This window comes from Dromiciops gliroides, chromosome 2 (assembly GCF_019393635.1).
Source record: "Dromiciops gliroides isolate mDroGli1 chromosome 2, mDroGli1.pri, whole genome shotgun sequence".
NCBI lineage: Eukaryota > Metazoa > Chordata > Mammalia > Microbiotheria > Microbiotheriidae > Dromiciops > Dromiciops gliroides.
Window position 1 is genome coordinate 140,753,254 of NC_057862.1, and position 22,431 is coordinate 140,775,684.

At 36.6% G+C, this 22,431-nt stretch overlaps 1 protein-coding gene across 1 annotated transcript in view; it reads right to left on the reverse strand.

Moving 5' to 3' along the window:
* Positions 1-22,431, reverse strand: part of TRPM1 (transient receptor potential cation channel subfamily M member 1) — a 104,258-nt gene that overhangs the window by 39,723 nt on the left and 42,104 nt on the right. Inside the window, 6 exon segments of the mRNA XM_043982734.1 lie at positions 7,840-7,869; positions 10,408-10,548; positions 13,486-13,536; positions 15,274-15,408; positions 18,471-18,644; positions 21,404-21,504. Of these exon segments, the coding sequence (XP_043838669.1) occupies positions 7,840-7,869; positions 10,408-10,548; positions 13,486-13,536; positions 15,274-15,408; positions 18,471-18,644; positions 21,404-21,504 (632 nt within the window).

Here is a 22,431-nt window from a genome sequence, read left to right on the forward strand (position 1 = left end):
ATGCCAGACTCCTTTCCATTTCCTTCAGCATATCCTCTTGCTTCCAACTTACTGGGAAATAGGGACTATCCACTATAATTTCTCTTATTTTATCTCCCCAGTTCCACGTCTTCAAACCCTCTGTATCTTTGATCTGTTTTCCTCTTTCATTCTAGTTAGCTGTCATCACTATCAGTAGCATTATTTATTCTCTACTTGGTGACTTTACGCCCCCATGGGTTTAATTATCATCTCTATGCAGATGACACATATACATACATACACAAACACATATGCCAGCTGTGTGTAGGTTGGACTGGACTGATGAGAGATTTGATGTGGGGAATAATTTGATGTGTGCAATAATTAAGTGTGAATTATGAGATGATGAGGATCTGAACTAGCTAGAGGGGAGGGAAGAAGTTGGATGGAGAGAAGTTGTGCAGGTAGAAACAGTAAGATTTGGCAACTGCTTGGATAGGTAGGGTGAGGAGAATTAGGAGTCCAAGATAATGTTTATGTTATGAACTGGGGAGAGTGGAAGGAGGTTATGCCTTCAACAAAAATAAAGAATTTTTGGAAAAGGTTTGATGGAAAAATGATGAATCAGTTTTCCAACCACATTCTTTTTCAGGCCTCTATAGGATATTCAGTTTGAAATTTCACTGATCATATCATGTATTTGACTAAGGTAAGGTGGAATTCTAGATGGAGTTTGAGGAGATTATGGAAAGAAGGAGGTTAGGATTTTTGAAATGTTTATCATCAATGTGTATGTTGAAGTCCACTAAGTCAGTAAGCCAGATACTGAATTCTTTGAGAAAGGAGGGAGAATGAATGACCTACAGCTGGTAGACAATAACCATGACTATCTGTGTTGGCTAATATATATTTAATAAAGTAAACTTCAAAAGAGAATTTGCTGAGTGGTGGTACCTAGAAAGATTCTGGAAGTGACACTGGGAAGCATTATTACTGCAACTTCCACTTTAGGATCAATGTGACAGTAGATACAAAAGAACATGTAATCATTGTTGGAGAGGGTGAGAGGCATTGACAGTCACCTGGGCTTTCTGAATACCTGGAGATGAAAGGTACATGAGAAGGAAGAAGACTTTGGATGCCACGGAGTACAATGGAAGGTAGGGGAGGACAGAGTTCCAGTGGAACATGGGAAAAGCAGGATTGAAGAGGATAAGATGAGAGAATAGAAGGTGGGGGTTGAGGAAGAGTACGTTTAGGGTTAGGCAGCTAGTGGTTAAGTGTTAGGGATCGAGAGAATTCCATCTAGTGATGGCAGACGTTATAGCTATGATGGATAGGAGGAGCTACACTGAAGATGGAGCATGATTGGAAGATTAGAATGCTCCCAGGGTTGATTCTTAAGGGTCTTAGTGGCTCTGCCTCTGTAGTCTCTTGCCTAGACTCTCTTCCTCCCAGTTAAACAGTCTGTTTATCTATCTGTATCTATATAGAGAGATAGAGATATTATGCCTGCGTATATACACACATATATGTATATGTGTACATACGTGTACATATATGTTGTTATAATTATATAAATATTGGTGAAATATTGTATCACTGATATCGCTATTATATTGACAATTACAGCTGAAATCAACCTAGACCGTATTTCTTTCAGGCACTTTTATGTTTACGTGTAGGCTGTAAAATGAACCGGTTGCCAACAATGTATTTTCAAGTAGAAGTTCTTCTTAGACCTAACTTATAACAGAAATATTTATAAATAGTCAGCTAGGTGGTACAGTGGATAGAGCACAAATCGTAGAGTCAGAAAGACCTGAGTTCAAATCCAGCCTCAAATGCTTACTGTCTATGTGACCTTGAGTGAGTCACTTAGGTTCTGTTTGCCTCATTTTCCTCAACTGAAAATGGGGATAATAAGAGCACCTGCCCCCCAGGGTTGTTGTGAGGATCAGATGAGATAATATTTGTCTAGCACTTAGCATAATGCCTGACAAATAGTGGGCACTATGTAAATGTGTATTCACTAATTAACACATTAATTGTATACAAATTAGTGTTAAGTGATTTCAAGAATGGTTGAAAGTTGTTTTTAAGTAGTGTGGCAGAAGCCATCTTATGGCGCATGCCCTGAATGCTTCTTTTCCCTGGACTCAACCACTTACACTCTGGCCCTTGGTTGGACAAATTCTCTATGTTCATATGACATTTTCTATGTCATAGAGAATTTCCAGTTGAGGCATCTACTCTGTGAGCTATTAGAAACTAGGAGAAATTGTTTCCAGGCTCTCTTTTGAGGCAGTCTCTTTGTTGAAACACAGCCAGTGCCAGCACTCCCTTGGACTGCTTGTTAAAGGGAATTCTTCTCCCTTCTCATCCCTAGAAACAGCTAGGAGAGCTACACACATGGCAGTAAGAACACGTGCTTGTCTAGGTGAACCTGAGATGATCATTTAAATTCTGGCAGCCTCTTCTTTGTGTTTCTTTCTGTGCTTTTAAGTCATTGAATAGCAACCATGAGAGATGAAAGTTTCCAACTTCACTGGCTACCTCAGGAGTTCAGGAGCCTGGGAGTCCCCACTTACCCATCAGCTCTGGTATACTATGGGTAGTGGGAGCAGCAATGAAGGGATGCATTATTGATAGGGAATTTACAAGAATAAAACCAACTAAAAGTTGGTCTGGCTTTTTTCCCTTTTTGTTACTATGTGCTGACAACTTGAAAAATCTTTTGTCAGATAAGTTTAACACAATTGTTATGTGACCACAGTGGCCCCTAACACATGCAGACTCAGCTACAGTCTTGGAGAGTAAGATCAAATTGATTCAGAATCACCTGAGCTCACAGTTCATGTTTCCAACCCTTATGGTACTACATATCCCTGGGTTTAAACAATAGATTCAAAATAAACAAAAATAGATGATGATTGTAAGGAAGAAATAGAGCTTGAATTATTTCAATGCTGTCATCCTATGATGCTTTGAGTTTTATTTATGTTTAAAATTTAAAACACTGAAAGTGTAGGATGTGAGGTGTGATTGTTTTTCCAAGTGAAAATTTTAGTTCAAACATAACATTTTACTGAATTCAAATAATACCTTTAACTATGAAATTTTATTCTTTTTTTTACATTGTTTTAGAATGAATAAATCAAGAAATTAAAACATTACATGAGGGATATTACTTAATAGTTGCCTAAATTGTACCTATCATAGACATTTCAATTTTATTAAAATAAACTTGTCAAATTTGATTTTTGTGAATCTCTCTCAAACATGTGTAAGCCAACAAAGCACATTTATATGGGACTCTCAATGCTCCATGACTGCAAAGAGGCATAGGGTTGGTGAGGGCTTGGGAGAAGAGACATCTTGGTCTTCTGGTTTCCAGGTTCAAGAAAGAAGACATTTAGTTCCAGATTCTTACTCTGGGGTAAATTCACTCAAGTTTCTATAAACTGTGGCTAGGGATATGATGATTAAGGCATTGACTCCTCTATACTTCAGCTTTTTCCTCAGAGTCTTTCTGTCCCTTCAGGTATCTGAAAAGAATCTGGAACTACAAGTTTTCTTTCCTGAAGATTGAAACAGAAGACCAAGTTCTCTTTTCTCCCAAGCTCTCACCAGCTCCCTCACAGGCATGGAGCATTAAGTAATCCATTTCCCCCCAAAAGGAGAGTCCCATGCAAATGGACTTTGAGGCCCAGGTTACACTTAAATCTTATTTTAATACTTGTCCTCCTTATTTGGATATCTGTTGCTTTATGTGAAAGAAACTTTTTAAAATTAAAATGAATAACAAATGTTCTTTGATCAAATCTAAGCAAAGCTAGATCAATAAATCTGGCTATACTGCCTATTGAACATGAATATACAATGAAGATTAGTGTGGATAAAGTCATTAGCAAATCTGCAGATTTTAAGGTTTGAAAAGAGAAACCATTATGTTATTATTATTCAATACTGTAACAGACCAATATGTGGTTATAAGCTCTTTCCCTTTTTCAAAAAAATGCATTAATGTGATTAAATAATATTATTCTATTACTTTTTCATTATTTTTATCTTTACTAGAAAAATTACATATACAAAATTCATTTTAAGGGTCAGTCTTAATTCTTGGCCATTATTATTTGTTTCATTTCATGATTACTATTGTGAGAAAATAATGGGTTTTGGGATGCCCAGAGGCCCACACTCCTGAGGGGATTATATTAAAATTTATTGGATTGACTTTGCTGATTGACTCACTTGGAGTTAACTTGATTTGAACCACACCTACCTGAAGGCCTGGCCCGCAGCGGGGTGTGTTCTCTGAACTCTGACCTTAGCACATTCTACTCATGGACCTCCCTCAAGTCCAGTGAAACAATGGATTTGGGTGATGCTGGCCAATTAGCTTGGAGTACTGTGTGGGGACCGCCTCTCATCCAGACCCATAGGAAGCTTCTGCTTACAGAGGCATAGGGACTTCCTTTTTGGCCTGAGACTTGTAGGTGGCAGCACCTTTTTCTCTCTCCTCTTCTATCCTAGATAGGCTTTTCTAACTTTCTGAGCCATGTGCTATCTCTCTTTACTAATATCTAATATACTTTAATAAATGCTTAATGCCCCCAAACTGGTGCTAAAGCTTCTAATTTATAAATAGCAATATATTAGAAACCCCAGCTAATTTTCCCCAAACTTGGGACAGAAATAAGGCAACCACATATAATTTTACTCGCTACACTATTAAAATAATTTTTCATATAGAGAAGGAGGTTGTTAAAAAAAATGATCTCCTCTGTGTCAAATACATTATTATGGGGAGTATGCCACACTGTCCAGCAGGAAGTGATTTCTGCAATGCCCCAGCTGCTTGGAGGAAGAGGATATAATCATCACAAGGATCTTCCAACAGCTGAGAAGTCCTAAGAAAGATGTGTCCTTCCTGCCCAGATGTTCTAGATCTCAAGTTGCTGTTCAGGCAGTGCAAACTGATAGGGAAGTGAAATCTATTCAGCACTTTTATAAGTCTCCCATGATTCTTTCCTATCCACAGAGAGAGTACAATAGGGTGATGGACTACAGTTTATATTTTAAATATGTTCATGTATACTTATGAGTTTTTTGTTTTTTTAACAGTTTCTCTTGTGGTAGAAGAAATAAATATCTGTCCTATGCTATTTACTTTGTAACTTAGTCACTTTTCAACTAACGATCCTGTTAACCTTTTGGAAAGATTCTAGATATACTCCATGCCTAAGGTTTATTTAAAAGATTTTCCCTGGGACTCTAGGGGATGAATGAATGAATGAATCTATGGATGTTTAAATAGATGGACTGATGAATAAATAAAAATAATACTATGTATCAGGCACATATGGGACATAAATGAAAGCAGGTAAGATAGTCCCTGTCCTCAAGGAACTTCCATTCTATTAGGGGAACATAATCCATAAAGGAGCTAGAATTGGAATATGGTTGCATAGTGAAGACCTGGTTCTGTTCACGATGAAACAGAATTCTATTAATGAGTCCAGAGTTCCAGGGACAGAATCCAGGTTCTGGTTTGAGAGGATAGATAGCATATAGGAGGCCTGGTCTGAAAATGTCTGGGGAGTGAAAACATAAACCAGAAAGTGTGAGGGGGGAGGTAAAGCACCTGACCCCTTCATTTAGAGTTCAGACTGTCAAGACTGAACCTGGTTCCACTCAAGATAGAATTAGTGCCTTATGGGAAACAGGGATGCCCATTGGACCTTGGGTAACAGCAGATTCATGTTCACAAAGAGATTTTCCTTTAGCACAGACATGAACCTTGTCACTTTCTAACTCCATCAGCTTCAGTGGTTCCCTTCCTATTGCCTCTGGGATAAAAGATAAACCCTTTTATTTAGTTTTTAAAATCCCTCCATAACCTAGCCCCACCCTATTTTTATAGCCTTATTGTACATTATTCTTATTTCTGCATTTTTTCATCTGGCAAATTGGCTTCTTTTCTATTCTTCACAATCCAAATCATATCTCTGTGTCTTCACACTGGTGGTGTCTCATACTTGGAATCCTTTCCCTCTTCACTGCTACCTCATAGAATCCCTTTCTTCTTCCAAGACTCAACCCAGTCACTTAGCTTTTACATGAAGCCTTTCCTGATCTCTCAATTGCTAGTGCCTCCCCTTCCAAACTACCAGGCTTTTAAATACTTTGTATTTGTTTTACTGTCTTTATGTTTATTCTGTTTATACTTGTAGATTTTGTTGTCTTCTTTGTTAGATTGTAAACTCTATTGAAGAAAGATACTGTTTCATTCACTGTACTTTCATTTCAAGCACCTAAGCACAGCTCCTGGCACATGCTGTTGAGTTGTTTCAGTCATGTCCAACTCTTCCATTTGGTGTTTTTTTTTTTTGTTTGTTTTGTTTTTTTGGCAAAGATACTGTAGGGATTTGCCTTTTCCTTCTCTAGATCATTTTATAGACGAGGAACTGAGGCAAACAGGGTTAAGTGACTTGCTCAGGGTCACACAGCTAGGAAGTATCTGAGGCTGGATTTGAACTCAGGAAGATGTCTTCTTGATTACAAGCCTAGTGTAATCACTGGGCCACCTAGCTGCCATTCCTGGCATTTAAGAGACATTTAATAATAATACTTGCTGACCCATCTTCTTCCTCTCTCTCAGTCTTGTTTGCATTATTACTTTGTTTAATAATGTTTTGTTTTTAAATATGTTAAACAAAGGCAAATATTAGTATAGAAGCATTCTAGTGATCATGAATTTCAAGCCTGTAGGCTCTGAATCCAGGGTGTGCTGGAGATAGCTCCCAGCAAGTTCAGGAGAATCAGTTGCTAAATTTTCATAGTGAGTTAGTTATACCTTGGAAACTGGCAAGTGCTACAAATCAGGGTTTGATTTATTTTTTATTTTTTTGTTGATTACCTCAGCTTAAGAATAAGTGATAGGGAAATGTTAATGATGCAGATAAATTTTAAAGTGTGTGGTCCCTACCCCCACCCCCCACCTCCCCAAAATTTGGTTCTTAAATATTTAACAGCATATCCTTATTCTGAATTGATAATCTGTTTTGTTTCTCAATTACCCCTTCAGAACTTTCCTTCACTTCCAATTTCTAATTTTCACTCTTTTAGTGATTGAAGAAGTACATGAATTTAAAGAATTAGCCACCTTTTTTTTTTTTTGGGTTGGTTGGTTGGGAACATAATGCTCACAAATTTTGGCAGTAACAATGCAAACCAGGGCTTCTTGAACTTTTCCCACTCATGTCCCCTTTTTGCCTGAGAAATTTCTGTGCAACCCTGGGTATGTAGGTATATTAAATAGGTATACATAACCTTTTACTGTTGCCAGATTTCTTGCAACCCCCCACATTCAGTCACACAGCATGGGGTTGTGACCCACGGCTTAAGAAACTTTGGTATAAACCACATTGCTATTAGTGAAGTGTTTTAGTCATTTTATTTAGTAAATATAGTTTCATTTCAATTAAGGCCCAAACATTTACCTTCAGAATTTAGCACAATCCTTTGTGTTAAATGACATTCTTACACAGTCAAAATACATTTTGGGTATTTGAATTGGTGTGATCTGTTCTGCACTTTCATTTGCTGCTATTATAATATATTGTAAATAGCAATGTTCTATTTCTGCTCTTTTGGTATAATTCAGTAATACCACCTGACTAAAAAAATTTAGTAAGTAGATCATTTAATGAGTTTTTTAAATGGTAATTAAACTGACTGAAGAGTAGTGCAACAATAGTCATACATACATGTTAGCAGACAAAATTTATCATTGAATATGAAAGCAAAAGCATTAAAATATTGGACAGTAGTATTTTAATTAACCCTTTAATCTTGGAAAATCCAACTTACCTCCATCCCTAGAAGTTTAAGAGCCTTAGGCTGCATTAAAAGAAACAAAAAGTAAATTAGTTGTGATTAGAATTTTCTCCTAATTTTCTTTTCATATGCTTAATGTGTTGACTTTTGCATGACAGACTAGCTCAGATTGATTAGATATTGTAATTTAATAAATGCTTCCTTTCATTGATATTTTCTTGAAACATCAAAGGAAAAGAGAAATGCTTTAATCTCAATATATCACTGTGATGTCGGCTGGAATTTGGGGTCAAATTGATCATGAGTCATCCCAAAAGAATTACAAGACCCAGTGACTCAGTTTCCCAAGTTTTATTGCAATACTGTGAGTGATCACAGGGAGAGAACCAGAAAAGTAGAAAGGTATCTCTTGACTAGAGAAAGAAAAGACAGTTGTATTTATAGTATGGATAAATTGATTATCAGTCTCATTATAATAATCTCCACCTTAGGGAAGTAGGGGAGGGCCTATCTTAATTTGGAGTTCCAGGGGTCCTAAACCAACCCCCGAGACAGGTACCTTTTTCCATGGAAGGGTGTTTTTGGGGTTTACAGTCATAAGGTGAATCTGGGGACAAATTTGGCCTTTGCTGCATGTGTCTTTTTCTGATTCCCATGCTTAGTTTCAAAACATCTTCATTTATCATTTATTCCTAGTTTGAGTTTCCATAGCCTGTCAATGTATCATTGTTATAGTCTTAGGCCTTCATGGCCTAGCTCCCTCTATTCCCATTATGTGTACCAATTACTATGGGTAAGAGAACTTAGCATCCTGACTTGTAAGTTATCCATTCACTGGGGTCTGAATCCCTCTTAGAGCTCATATCTGAATTAGAGCTTGGGTCTTAGGTTTTTCTTTTAATCCTTTTTTTCCTTCCTACATCAAGTGAAAGTCCTATAAGAATGCAAGAAGGCCTCAAATGCAGGTGGAAATAGAGATGTCACTGATATTAACCTCATAGATATTGATGGACATGTCTGTGTAAGAGAGTTATACTCTATAACAGTATGTCTATCCTTTTGGTGCTAATAACATTGATGCTTCTTTCTAATAAGGAACCAATGAATGTACACATAGGGCTCTTAAATGCCTGATGCATTTCTTACACTATCCTAGTCTAAAAAACCTCTTGGGGCAGGATGTCTCTGATTTGGCTCTGCCCTCTCCTCCTATATTTCATACCCTCTCTTCCTATCCTTTGCTGTAACATTCCATGATGGAATCTTCTGTGCCCCATTCCTATACATATGGGAATGCCTTGACTATCCCCCACAATTTCTCTACCTATGAAAAAGAGTGGGGAAACCAATCAGTTTCGGTTCATAACTTATTCCCTCACTATAAAATCTATGGCCCTCACACATAGTCTCAGAGTACCTTGACTGCAGCATTTGCCTGTCCTGAGGTAGAAGTGTCATCGTGTTGCCTGACTATATTTTTCTTTTACTACTCCAGAACCTCCCCTCCTTGTTCCTTCCAAGTCAAATAGATTCCCCTTTGTGAGTTAAAATATGCCATAGAAGTAACCCAAAAAACTTGGATGACATGGTACATATACTTAATAGGTTTCTCATTAATCTCATAGTCCATCAGTATAAAACATTATCACTGGTTTATAGACAAAACTTAAGCAAAGAGAAGTCATGGCTCAATGACTTAATGAATTTATACAGGTGATTATCAACATTGTGGCAGCAAAATGGAATTTGGTATGGGCTATAACTGTCTACTTGGCCCACTTGGATACCTTGTGACTCAACAAGAATGAGAGTTAAAATTAATATTAGTGGGGGCAGCTAGGTGGTGCAGTGGATAAAGCACAGGCCCTGAATTCAGGAGGACCTGAGTTCAAATCCAGCCTCAGACACTTACTAGCTGTGTGACTCTGGGTGAGTCACTTAACCCCCATTGCCCCACCCCCCAAAATTAATATTAGTGTGAGAAAATAGTTATTAGTAATAGATTTCTGGGAGAGACTCAGAGATCAGTTTCAGTCCTTTCCCTCCCCCACTTCAGAAAGTTCAGCTCTGGTCTAGGACAAGCCCAAGGAACCAAAAGAAATGGAGATAGATTTTTGTCTTGCTCAGTGAAGAACCACACCTAGATACTGGACACTTTGCATACTCTTCCCTGAGGTCATCTGTAGAGTTAATTTTAATTTAGACCACCCTCAATTCATGTCAATCAATGGAACTGAATGAAGCTAACCAATTAGCTTAGATCAATATATAATGACCCGCTTCTCTCTAAAGAGGATAAAACCCTTGAGGACACTAAGGTTTTTGCCCTCTCTTGCCCCTCTCTCTGGCCTTTCTCTTCCTGTTAGGACACTATAGGTCTGAAGGCTGGAGACCATGGGAAGTTAGGGAAACACATGGTCAATACTGATATCTAATATTAATTAATAATAAATGCTTCCTACCAAAACTGGTATAATAGCAATAAATAGCAATCAATTAATTTATAAAATACAGTAGTAGCAAATAATTTTAGACAACATATTAGTGAACAAATTTTGAGTCTCATGAGCACTGACTATAGCAACATTAAATTATTCCTACCCTCTTTGGTCCAAACAAGTTGTTGTACAGGGTCCGAAAACTCTTCCGAGTGTAGTTGCAGCGGTAGGCCCCACCCATGAGGTATTCTAGTACAAGACCTATATCTATCAGGCTAATGTGATAGTCTGGTGGGAGGTTTCCCTGTAAGATAAGAAATTTTATTTGTATGTGTATGTGAAGAAAAAACAAGGCATAAGCTGTATGGAATGCCTCACAAGTCACAGACACAATGCATCATCCCTAAAATGATACCAGCTCCAGAGTAAAAGTTAGCAAATGGAGACAAATAATACCTTATTAACTTCTAGACCAGAGCTGACTTCTGGTTTCCTGCTACTGAAAGAAAAATGGATTAAACTGTTATAAGGAGAAAGAATTATGGATTTATTAGTCACCTGCAGGTAACAGAAGAGATCGGAGTATGGTCACTATTCACTCTGCTATGCTAAATGAGTTTTGACAGATTTGTCTGTAGCAAACATTTGTGTCATTCTGATAATATATCCTAGCATGCATTCCTTTCTAGGCTGTACTCTTGACTCTCCTCCTCGACTTTCTCTACAATATTCTGGAAAACTCTTCACCCTGAAAGGTCCCCTAGACTTCACACATGGGAAGTATACTCTGCCCAAATACCCTTCATCTGATTGGCTGGTTCCTCTCAGAACCTGCATTTTAAGGAGGCCACCCAGGCCGCCCATGTCTTCATTCCTCTCCAGGCTGCACTCCTGACTTTTAGCCAGGTAATCTCATTTCCTCCTCCCCAGAAGCTACTTGTGTCCTGAGACTAAACTTTCTTTCTGCTTATAACAGTGCCTGGCACAAAGTGAGCACTTAATAAATGCTTGTTGACGACTTTCTTTCACCCAAGTATGGGTTAGAATTATTGACTGCTAAGATCATGTTTCTTTTTAGTTATTTGCCATGATACCATGTTAAATAAGTCATCTTGTTTTCCTTTCAATAATTTTCTATGGCTAAAATTTGCAGGAATGTAAATTCCTAGAGGGAAGGGACTTTTTCATTGTTGACTATGTCCTCAAAGCCTAGAATAGGGCCTACTTAAGAAATGCTTGTCAAATTGTTGAAGAGACTTACCCATTCAAATATCCTTTCTTTAAAATATGAACACAGAGAGTATATGTTGGAAGTAGGAGATATAAATGTTCTCTAGTGGGAAAAAATGCTGGAATTGTAATTAGAAAACTTAAATTTAATACCTGTTGACAGTACATATGAACTGTGTAACCATGGGCAAGTCACCACTCTGAGCCTAAGTTTCTTCATCTATAATATGTAATTAATAATACCTGCACAGGGTTTTTAATGAGGAAAGTGATTTGTAAACTTAAATCATTCTATAAATGTGAACAACATGAATAAGTTTATGAATATTTTTAATGCACTCTACATCGTTAGCTCTGGGCAAATTATGCCACCTCTTTGACCCTCAGGTTCCTCATTTATGAATAAGTGCCAAAGTAGAAAACATATAAGGTACCTTACATCTCTTAAATGGTATGGTTCTTTGAGGGTGGATTTATTGTTCACAGTTATTCAGTATCTATATAATGTGAATTGTTATATTTTTAGGATTGAACTGTTTATGTTCTAGCTGGATTAGATCCATTTAAAATCCTATGTTTATAATCCTATGAGATAATGTAGTTCAACTCCCTCCTTTTACAAATGAGGAAATGGGGGCTAATTAAATTAAAGAACTAGAGAATTAAATAGCCTTATATAACATCAAAGTGGTAGTGGACAGTAGATCCAGGATTAAAACTCAAGTCCTCTAGCTCCAAAATGCAGTAAACTTTTTTCACTATATCCAGTTGATATAACGACTTCATTGTATGATTGTAATTATTTTCTTACCCAGAATACTAAGGTAAAATAGATAGCAGTTTTTGGGGCAGCTAGGTGGCGCAGTGGATAAAGCACCAGCCCTGGAGTCAGGAAGACCTGAGTTCAAATCCAGCCTCAGACACTTAACACTTACCAGTTGTGTGACCCTGGCAAGTCATTTAACCCCAATTGCCTCTCCAAATATATATATATATATATATATATATATATATATATATATATATAAACACACATATATAGCAGTTTTTAATTAGTTGTTTTTCTACTAGGGACTTCATTCTAATCCAGTGATCACCTCTGTGTTAACCCGACCAAATCCTCTAGCTTTTAGCTGCATGAGCGCATGCCAGGACAGAGTAATAGAAAAGAAATAAAGAAATGAGCACAACTCCAAGAGAAAAAATAAAGCATAAATGGATGAAAATAACTATCAATGAAAAATGAGAATAATGTCAAAGAATTTAAAGACAATCAGCTCAGGATAAAGGTTATTTCTAATCACATTGTCAGGGTAGCCAGTGAAATGTTGCAGCCCTTGTTAGGAATAAGAAAATGAAAGTGAATGGGTGGAATGTATGAAAAATGAACAGCAACTTTAGGAAGGAATTTCCTAACTAAGAAGTGTTGAATGATTGAAGACATTCAGGTCACTGATACTCAATAATTTCAGATAATTAAATCTGGCATTAGTACCAATAGGTAGTAACTGTACAAAACCATATAATCAATCAATAAAAATTTTAGTTCATTCTTTCAACCAGTCAACCAGTCACAAGTACTCATTGTGTGTGCTGATGCCAAGTAACATTTCCCTATGTTGTTTGTCCTTTGTAGTTTTCTGTAAGTTCTTTTTAACGTGAAAAAGATACTTAGGACATTGACTTCCTACCCTACTGTTGCTGCTGTTGCTATTTCCCTTCTGTGCCTTAAATTATGAGATTGGAGTTTGTTATTAAAAGAAAAAGATCTGGGGCAACTAGGTGTCGCAGTGGATAAAGCACTGGCCCTGGATTCAGGATGACCTGGGTTCAAATCTGGCCTCAAACACTTCACACTTACTAGCTGTGTGACCCTGGGCAAGTCACTTAACCCTCATTGCCCAGCCAGAAAAATAAAACAAAATACAAAACAAAAGAAAAATATCCTTTTTTTTTTGTACTGTTGTGTGAAGGAACATAAATTAGTAAGGAGTATAAAACATAGACTGACCTTTTTCACATCTCTCACAAGCAAATGAAGTGTGTTTGGTGGACCCAGCCTCTGAAAGAGAACCATTGAGCCATTTTTAGTGTATTTTATCTTATACTTTTAAACAAAAATCCTAAACTACTGTAGCATGAATTGTTCTAATCCTTAAATATCACTCATTATTAGGTCAGTGTCTGTTTACATCTTTTATGGTGCTGCCTCTGTGCTAGAATGGTAAACAAATGCTAAATGCATAGGAGATAATGTTAAATAAATAACAAAATTATATAAAAGGGCAAGCTGTCATGTAGTGTCCTGATGACTTGCAGAGCACTGCTATAGTCAATTGTAATAATGGTGATAATAAAAATCTAGAACTAAAAAACCCAACAAATTACCAAAGTTTATATTTAGAAATAAATGAAAGGTGTTAAACTTACAAATTTTCCTACTAATTTACATGAACTGAAGCTGGGTGAGATGAGCAGAACCAGGAGAACATTGTACACAGTATCAACAACACTGTGTGTTGATCATCTGTGATAGACTTGGGTCTTCTCAGCAATACAATGGTCCAAGATAGTTCCAAAGGACTCATGATGGAAAATGCTCTCCAAATCCAGAAAAAGGGAACTATGGAACCATACTATTGAACCATACTATTTCTATTTTTTTTGTTTTTCTTTTTTGAGGTTTTTCCTTTTTGTTCTGATTCATTTTTCATAGCACAACTAATGCAGAAATATGTTTAATGTGATTGTACACATATAACTTATATCAGATTGCTTGCTGTCTTAGGGAAGGGAGAGGGAGGGGAGGGAGGGAAAAATTTGAAACTAGAAATCTTATAAAAACAAATGTTGAAAACTATTTCTACATGTAACTGGAAAATAATAAAATACTTCTATGAAAAAAAAGATTAAAGAAAAAATTTTCCCACTAAATCTATGGTGCTTTGTGTAACCAAAGAATTTCTATGGTTTACCTGATAACAACATGGAAAAATGGGTACTGTGTGGAGCTTCCCCTACTGCCTGGTGCCCTTGCACAGTGTTAATAATGTATTGAGCCAGGGGTAGCTAGGTGGCGCAGTGGATAGAGCACTGGTCCTGGAGTCAAGAGGACCTGAGTTCAAATCCGGTCTCAGACACTTAACACTTACTAGCTATGTGACCCTGGACAAGTCACTTAACCTCAATTGCCTCACTAAAAAAAATAATAATAATGTATTGAGCCAAATGTGGGAATTTGTTTTGCTTGACTATACATATTTGTAATGAATTTTGTTTTTCTTGCTTTTTCAGTAGATTTGGGATGGGGCAGTGAGAGGGAGAGAATTTGGAAAATAAAATAAAATTACATTAAAAAATATATTGAGCCAGATTCTCTTGGCATGGATGGATGATTCTTTGTATGTGTTACCCAAGTGGATTGTAATCATTAATAGAGATTGTAGAACTTCCTGAATTGTAGCCACAGAGAATTTGGTTCAGTAGGTTGCTTTTTAAAAGGCAAAAATGTGATAAGGAATTGAGCTACAAGATGAACCATTTCTGTGATGAATGCCACAAAAGAACAATGTCATTTCAGTCCCCTTTAAACAACAGAACTCCAGACTAGAATTAGGTCTCTATTACAAATTCATTATATGGTCAAACTTATTATACTTAAGCATAGAACCGAATAGACTATTTAGCTATTTGGCTGCCTATCTCCAAGCTGAAATAAACGGTCTGCCACACACAAGTGTTTCTATGTCTGTTTAGGTCATTAGGTCTTCACGGCTCTCCATATTCTTTGCATACTTACTGTATTATAAAGTTCTTCTAGCCGTGGAATAGTGAGAAAGTGTTGCATATTGACTCCATTTTCAATAAGAAGTTTCACAAAGTCAACCCGATCTAAAACCAAAGCATCCAACATAGCTTGCTCTAGAGAATTCACCTATATATATATAAAAAGAAAAGCAACCAAACAAACAAGGAATTCAATGTATATTTATTAAGCACCTATGATATGTAAAGTTCTGTGCTGGGCACTGGAAATACAAGGACAAATAGTCCCTGAGCTTACATTCTAATGGGGGGTGTGGAAGGGGGCAGAACGTGTACACAAATAAGGCAATGCAAACTACACAAAGTAATACAAAACAATTTCACAAGGGAGAGAGTGCTAATACCTGGGCAATCAGAAAATCTGGGCATCTTAAAGGAGGTATCAATCAAACAGTCAACAAGCCTTTATTATCCAGTCCTATGCCTCACTGTGCTAGGCACCGAGGGAAACAAACAAATATGGGCTGTGAGGTAGCACAGTGAATAGAGTAGTGGACCCAGAGTTAGGAAGACTTGAGTTCAATTCTGGTCTCAGATACTAGTTATGCATATGACCTTGGACAATGATGATAATACAATCATATAGTACTTACTATGTGCCAGGTACCATACTAAGCACATTTGATCCTCACAATAACCTAGGGAGATAGGTGATATCATTTTCCCCATTTTAAAGAAGGAACTGAAACAGAAGGTAAATGACTTGCCAAAGGTCACACTGGTAATGTGTGTCAGAGGCTAGATTTGAACTCCAACCTTGCTGATTCTAGGCTCAGCTCTCTATCCACTGCCCTACCTACCTGCCCCGAATCATTTAACATCTGTCTGCCTCCATTTCCTCATCTGTAAAATGAGGGTAATAATCCTCAGGTTTTTGAGAGGATAAAATGAGGTAATATTTATAATGTGCTTTGAAAAATATGAAGTATCATATATACATATAAATAATATATATAGTAAACAATTAAGATATGCAATAAATAAAATAATATCTATTAGCAAGAAGCTTACATTCTGACAAAGTAGCAGTTGGTGTGTATCTTAAAGGAAGCTAGGTATTGAATGAAGTAAAGAGGGAATGAATTCCAGACATAGAGGACCTAAGGGAAGGGGAATTGAAGACATTCAGGAGAAGTACTGGCCCCAAAGGGAATCTAACAACTTTATGGGTGAAATTGTTTTGTTGCCTAGATTCTTAAGTTACTTTGAAACTGATTCTCATTTCTTACATTTGGGCAATAAACACAGTGTCTCAAAGAAGAAAAAAGGAAGATAGCTCATTTTTCTAACACATAGTCCTTGTAAAGAGGATAAGTCTTTACTAAAATTTAGACCAATAAGAGTTCTTGGTTTAGAAACCTGTGAAGAGCCCTACCTTGGATCTTCCTTGTGCTGATGGTATTGTAGTATAAAGATTAGTGGATAAACTCCACTGGTTCTTTCAAATACTAAATTTAAGCCACAGCACAGCATATCTCAAAAATCAATGCAGTTCTAATCTTTAATAGCCTAAAACTGCATTAAGACTTTTGGGACACTCTGTATAATGAGAATGTAGATTTTTTCCCCCTCCCTCCAAAAACTGTATTTCCTTTCCTGATTTCCAGAAATCCATTAAAGCCAAATTTTCCTACAATTTGTTCCTCAGGTGCTAGAACTCCTCATATTCCTTGAATACTGGATGATCTTCATTTTCAAGAAAATTCACTCATTCAATGATTCTTTTTTTCACTATTACTATGTGCAGAGGTCATGTGACATCATGGATAAAGGTATGGCTTTAGAACCAGGAACATCTGTGTTCAAGTCCTAACTCTGACATATATACTAGCTATGTGATGCTGGACACATGACTTAACTTCTCAGTACTCAAAGCCAGTAGTTCTCAAACTGATGTAGGAGGCAAAAAGGAGTTAACAGAAAAACCTAAGATCCAAGCTCTAATTCAGATGTTAGCTCTAAAAGGGATTCAGATCCTAGTTAACAGATAACTTCTTCATTAATAAAAGTCAGGGCCTAGCTTCTCTCATAGCCACAGTAATCAGTACCCATAACAAGATCATAACAAGAACATAAAGGGCCAGGTCAAAGAGACCGTAACAATAACAATGATATATTGACAGGCTATAGAAAAATCAAACTAGAAATGAATGAAAAATGAAGAAAAGGCCAAATTTGTCCCCAGATTCACCTTATGACGTGTAAACCCCCAAAACACAGATCCACGGAGAAAGAAAGCTACCTGCCTCAGGGGTTGGCTTAGAACTCCAGGAATTCCAAATTAGGATAAGCCCTCCCCTGTACCTCCCAGAAGCAGAGAATATCCATACTATAAATATAACTTTCTATCTTTCCTTATTTGAGAGATACCTTTCCACTTTTCTGGTTCTCTCCCTGTGATCACTCACAGTATTGCAATAAAACTTGGGAAACTGAGTCACTGAGTCTTGTAATTCTTTTGGGATGACTCACGATCAATTTGACCCTAAATTCAGCCCACATCAATTAGACTATGAATTCCTTGAGCACAGGGACATCTTTTGCCATTTTGGATCCTAATGCTTAGTAGTACAGTACCTGGCACACAATAGACACTTAATAAATGTTTATTGACTGATTGATTAAAGTTAATTAAAAAAAATCTTTCCAAATCTGGCCTCACGCAGAAATGTAGTTGGAAAAGGGAGGAGTGTTTTAAATTGGCAAATAATGTCAGCATTAGTATGAAAATAGTTTTGACTTCATGGACCTCCTGAAAGGGGCTTGGGGGACCCCAAGCCATCCTTGGATGACACTTTAAGAAGAACTGCTCTAGGCAACTAAGACAAATTTTAAAGAAGGTACTCATCTGTTTAGTAGAGGAAAACTCATTTGGGAGTTCTCTGTATCAATGAACTCACAGGTCCAGTTTCTATCCCTACCCTACTATATACAAAACTCCCATACCACCTGTAGAGGATGAAAATCTTTTGATTGTGTAGGTAAGAGATTACAAAATCAAGAAGTTAAAAAGCATGAAAGGACAAGAAAATAAGTGCATTGTCATCACCATCAGCACTTGAATCAGCCTCCACCTCTTTATCTCTAAAATGAGGATTTGGGTTGAGATATGTCTCCTACAATTTGAGTATTCTGACAGTAACAAAAATCTGAAAGAAACTATTTACACACCCAGTTCAGGAGTTCAATCTTTCGTGGATCAGTTTCTTCTTCTACTTCTTCTTTGACTTTCCCTTTCTTTTTGCCTTTGCCTTTACCCCTTCCCCCTTTGGCTGGTGCAGCAGCTGGAGATTTCTTTTCCTTCTCTGGTACTTTGCTATCAGGAGGTGCCAGGCTTCCTAAAGGCTACATTCAACAACAAACATATTTGGTTAAAAACATTGAAGTTCACATTTACCCAAAGGAAAATTTCATGACTCTCATTAATTCCACACTGTTCACACTTAACACATATACATAGTCAGGATAGACTTGATCTGTCTGCTACCAAATGTGCTGCAAACCAGGAGCCTGCCTATTAACACAGCTTATGTTTGTGACATATGGCAATTTGCTTTTGTTTTTCCCATGGGCAGCAGTTGTATGTATTTAGATTGACATCACATTTTTATTGGCATGTGTTTACACAAAGGACCACTCTTACAAACAGGCATAATAGTTAGTAAATATCAGCCAATGGGATAATGTATGTAAAGCACTTTGCAAACCTCCAAGCACTATACAGGTTGTCCCAAAAATCTTTAATAGCTTAAGAAGCTTAAAACTACACTAAGACTTTTGGGATGTTCTGTATACAGGGAGGTAAAGTAGAGTAGTGAATAGAATGATGGCCTCAGAATTAGGAAGACTGGGTTCAAGTCCTGTCTCTGACACATATTATTAGCTATATGATCCCAGGAAAGTCATGGTGCTCCAGGCACCTTTTCTAAGTTGCAGCAAAGGAGCCAACTTGCTTTAGAAGAAAGACTTTCCTCATCTGGGAGTTCCCTATACCAATGAAATCATAGGTCCAATCTATCATCATCAATCATCCATCATCATCATCATTGCTGCTTTCTTATTTCTATCAGTGGCACCACCATTCATCCTGACCCCCATGTTATAAATCTTTGTGTTATCTTTGGTTCTTCCACTTACCTCACATTCTGTGACCAATCCTTTTACCAGGTCCTTTTAGTTCTACTGTTATAATACCTTTTATCTCTGTACTCTTTTTCTATTCCTATTGCCAATTCTCCAATATAAGGTATCATGGATAACTGCCTGACTATTGCAATAGCTTCCTAAAAATGGTGACTTCCTTCATTATCGCTTCTAATCTGTTCTTCATACTTCTACCAAAGTAATCTCCCTTAAGATCAGATCTAATCATATTATTCTTTTTTCTGAAAGCCTTTCAATATAGACCTATCGACTAGTGATTAAAACCTGAACTCCTTAGGCAACCATTTAAGGCTCTCCACAATCTGAAACCATCCTACCTCTTTCTAGTCTTATATTATTTCCTGTAACATACCCTATGCTACACCCACCCTGGAACTTTTGCCTGTCCATATCTTGTACTTTTCTCCCCCCCCCCCAATTTATTACATGTTCCCTGATGCCTGGAACACCTTTACCCCAATCTCCATGGATTGTAAAGAGCCTCCTTCCACATCAAGTTGTTACCTCCTTTATGAAGCCTCCAATTCCCCTATGTATCACTGGTCTCTCCCTCCTCGAAACTGTCATATAGTACCTTTCATTTCAAATTTTCTATTAAAATTTATTATTGTTGTGTGCATACATTTATATATTATATTTCTATTATACATCATATTACCTATTACATTTAAATTATCATCATATACATACCTTTTTATCTCTCAGACTAAATTATAAATTCCTTTAGGTCAAGAACTGTGTTATCTATCTGTATATTTCACTTAGCACATAGCAAAGAAATTGTAGCCATTCAATAAATGTTTGTTGAATGGTTTTTGAACTGATTGTAATTGAATATTGGACTATGGAAGGAATAATTCAGAGATTATCTAGACCCTCTTTTTTAAGCCTAGAACATACAATCTACCCTAAAGAGGTAGAGGATTTTGATATTTTCATAAGTCATTGAAAGTAGAGATAATGGAGCTTTCATGTGCCATCCGTGTCATTAAAAAAAAAAACTTGCCAGGGTTTTCTTTGTTATAAGTAACCTAGAAAAATTCTGTAGCAATTTGCCAAGAAGCTAAGAAACAGAGAATCCTAAAATAAATAACTTAGAATTGTTTGAATGGATTGGATTACTGTACTTAATTTTAGGGAACTTAATAAACACATACAAATTCATATGCATCACTCTCTTCCTTTGAAAATACTCCTCAAAATAAGAAAAAAAATTAAAAAGAAAGAATAAAAACTCCCAAATTAATTTTGTTGTGCTAATTAGTGGTGTTTGGGGTAGAAAAGAAAAAGTGAGATCTAATTTGGGAGTGTAGCTAGGGCTGTCTTTCCTTTCTCATTAGAATAGGGATTGTTTTCATTTTTATTTTTGTCTCTACAGTACCTAGAACATAGAAAATGCTTAATAAATGCTTACTGATTGGGGGGAAAAGTACCCACCTTATTATTTAAAATTTTTGTATTAATTTTTTTCTTGATGATTAATCAAAAAAAGTAAAAATAGATAAGTAAAAATACCATAAGTATACTGTACTTATTTTTAGGCAATATAGTTATTTTACAAAAAAAACCATGAGATGAATTGTACTTGATTTTCAATGGGCTACTTTTTAAAAGTCTGTTTCATACTTTAAAAGGATAATATCTTCAAAACTGATAAGTAAAATATTTAAGGATCATTTTTTCCTATTTATTTTTTTAAGAAGGTTGGTTTGGGTCTGAAGTAAACACATGACTTATTGCTTTTCACATACAAAGTCCATTGGCCTCCTGTAGGGAAAGCATAATGTTTCTATTTCATCCTAATATAGCAAAAAATAGAACATGAAATATGACAAAGAAATTTTGGTAAGACTGATGTGATAATGAAACCAACATTTATCTGTCATTTGCATAAAATAGTATAAAATATTCTGAATAGAAAAAAAAAAGGTAGTCCTCACCGGCCAGTGTGGTCCAAAGACAAAGATTTGACTTCGTGCAATGTCAACACGGTTCCAGGCAAGAGCCAAACTCAGCTGATCAGGAGCTGATGCATTTGTACCTGAAGAAGCATTTTCCAGTAAATACCCAATAGGTTGTTCAATATTGAAGAAACAATTTGGATCACTAACAATATGAAAGTAAAAGACTTTTCTATAGCTCCTATAGAGAAAGAATGATCAGTAGTTAAATTGACCCATTTAGCTAAATATGGAGGGGAGGGGGTGCACAGGTCTATAATGCCTACTTCTGGAGGAGTCTGAGGCTTCTGGATTGTTTGAGTTCCAGCATTAGGGCTAATGCTAGATGGATGTCTGCACTAAGTCTGATACCAATGTGGTGAGCTCCTAGGAAAAGAAGGCAACCAGGCTGCCTAAGGAGGGGCAAACTATCTCAGGTTTTAAAAGAAGAGAACAGGTTAAAGCTCTCATGTCCATCATTATTGGGACTAAGCCCATCAGTGTCCATTGCACTTCAAGCTTGGGCAAGATAGGGAGATCTGGTCTCAAATATATGTGTGTGGGTGTGGGTGTCCCTCTATACATATATATATATATGTATATATGTGTGTGTATGTATATATATGTGTATGTGCATATTTATTCTTTCTTACAGTTCAAATACATGTGATATACATATGTGTATATATATATCACACTTATTTGAAAGAAAAATAGGTTTAGAAAAACTTTGAACTACTCTATAAATTTCTTGTGCTTATAACTATTGACTGGCCAAGACAAAGTGGACATTTATCTATTTTAAGCAGTCATTGCTTCATAGGATAATGGAATAATTAACAAGGATAACTTACCCAATGCTCCACTTCAGTTTTGTGGTATTTAGTTTCAGGGTACCTAAACTATTTAAGTCAGATGGTGGCAGTTCCTTTTTTTGGCCCACAAGTGAACAAGATTATTGGAACAAGAACCAGTTGTTTCCTACTTTGTTCTATAAGAGCTTATTTTCAGAGAAAAGTATGTCCATG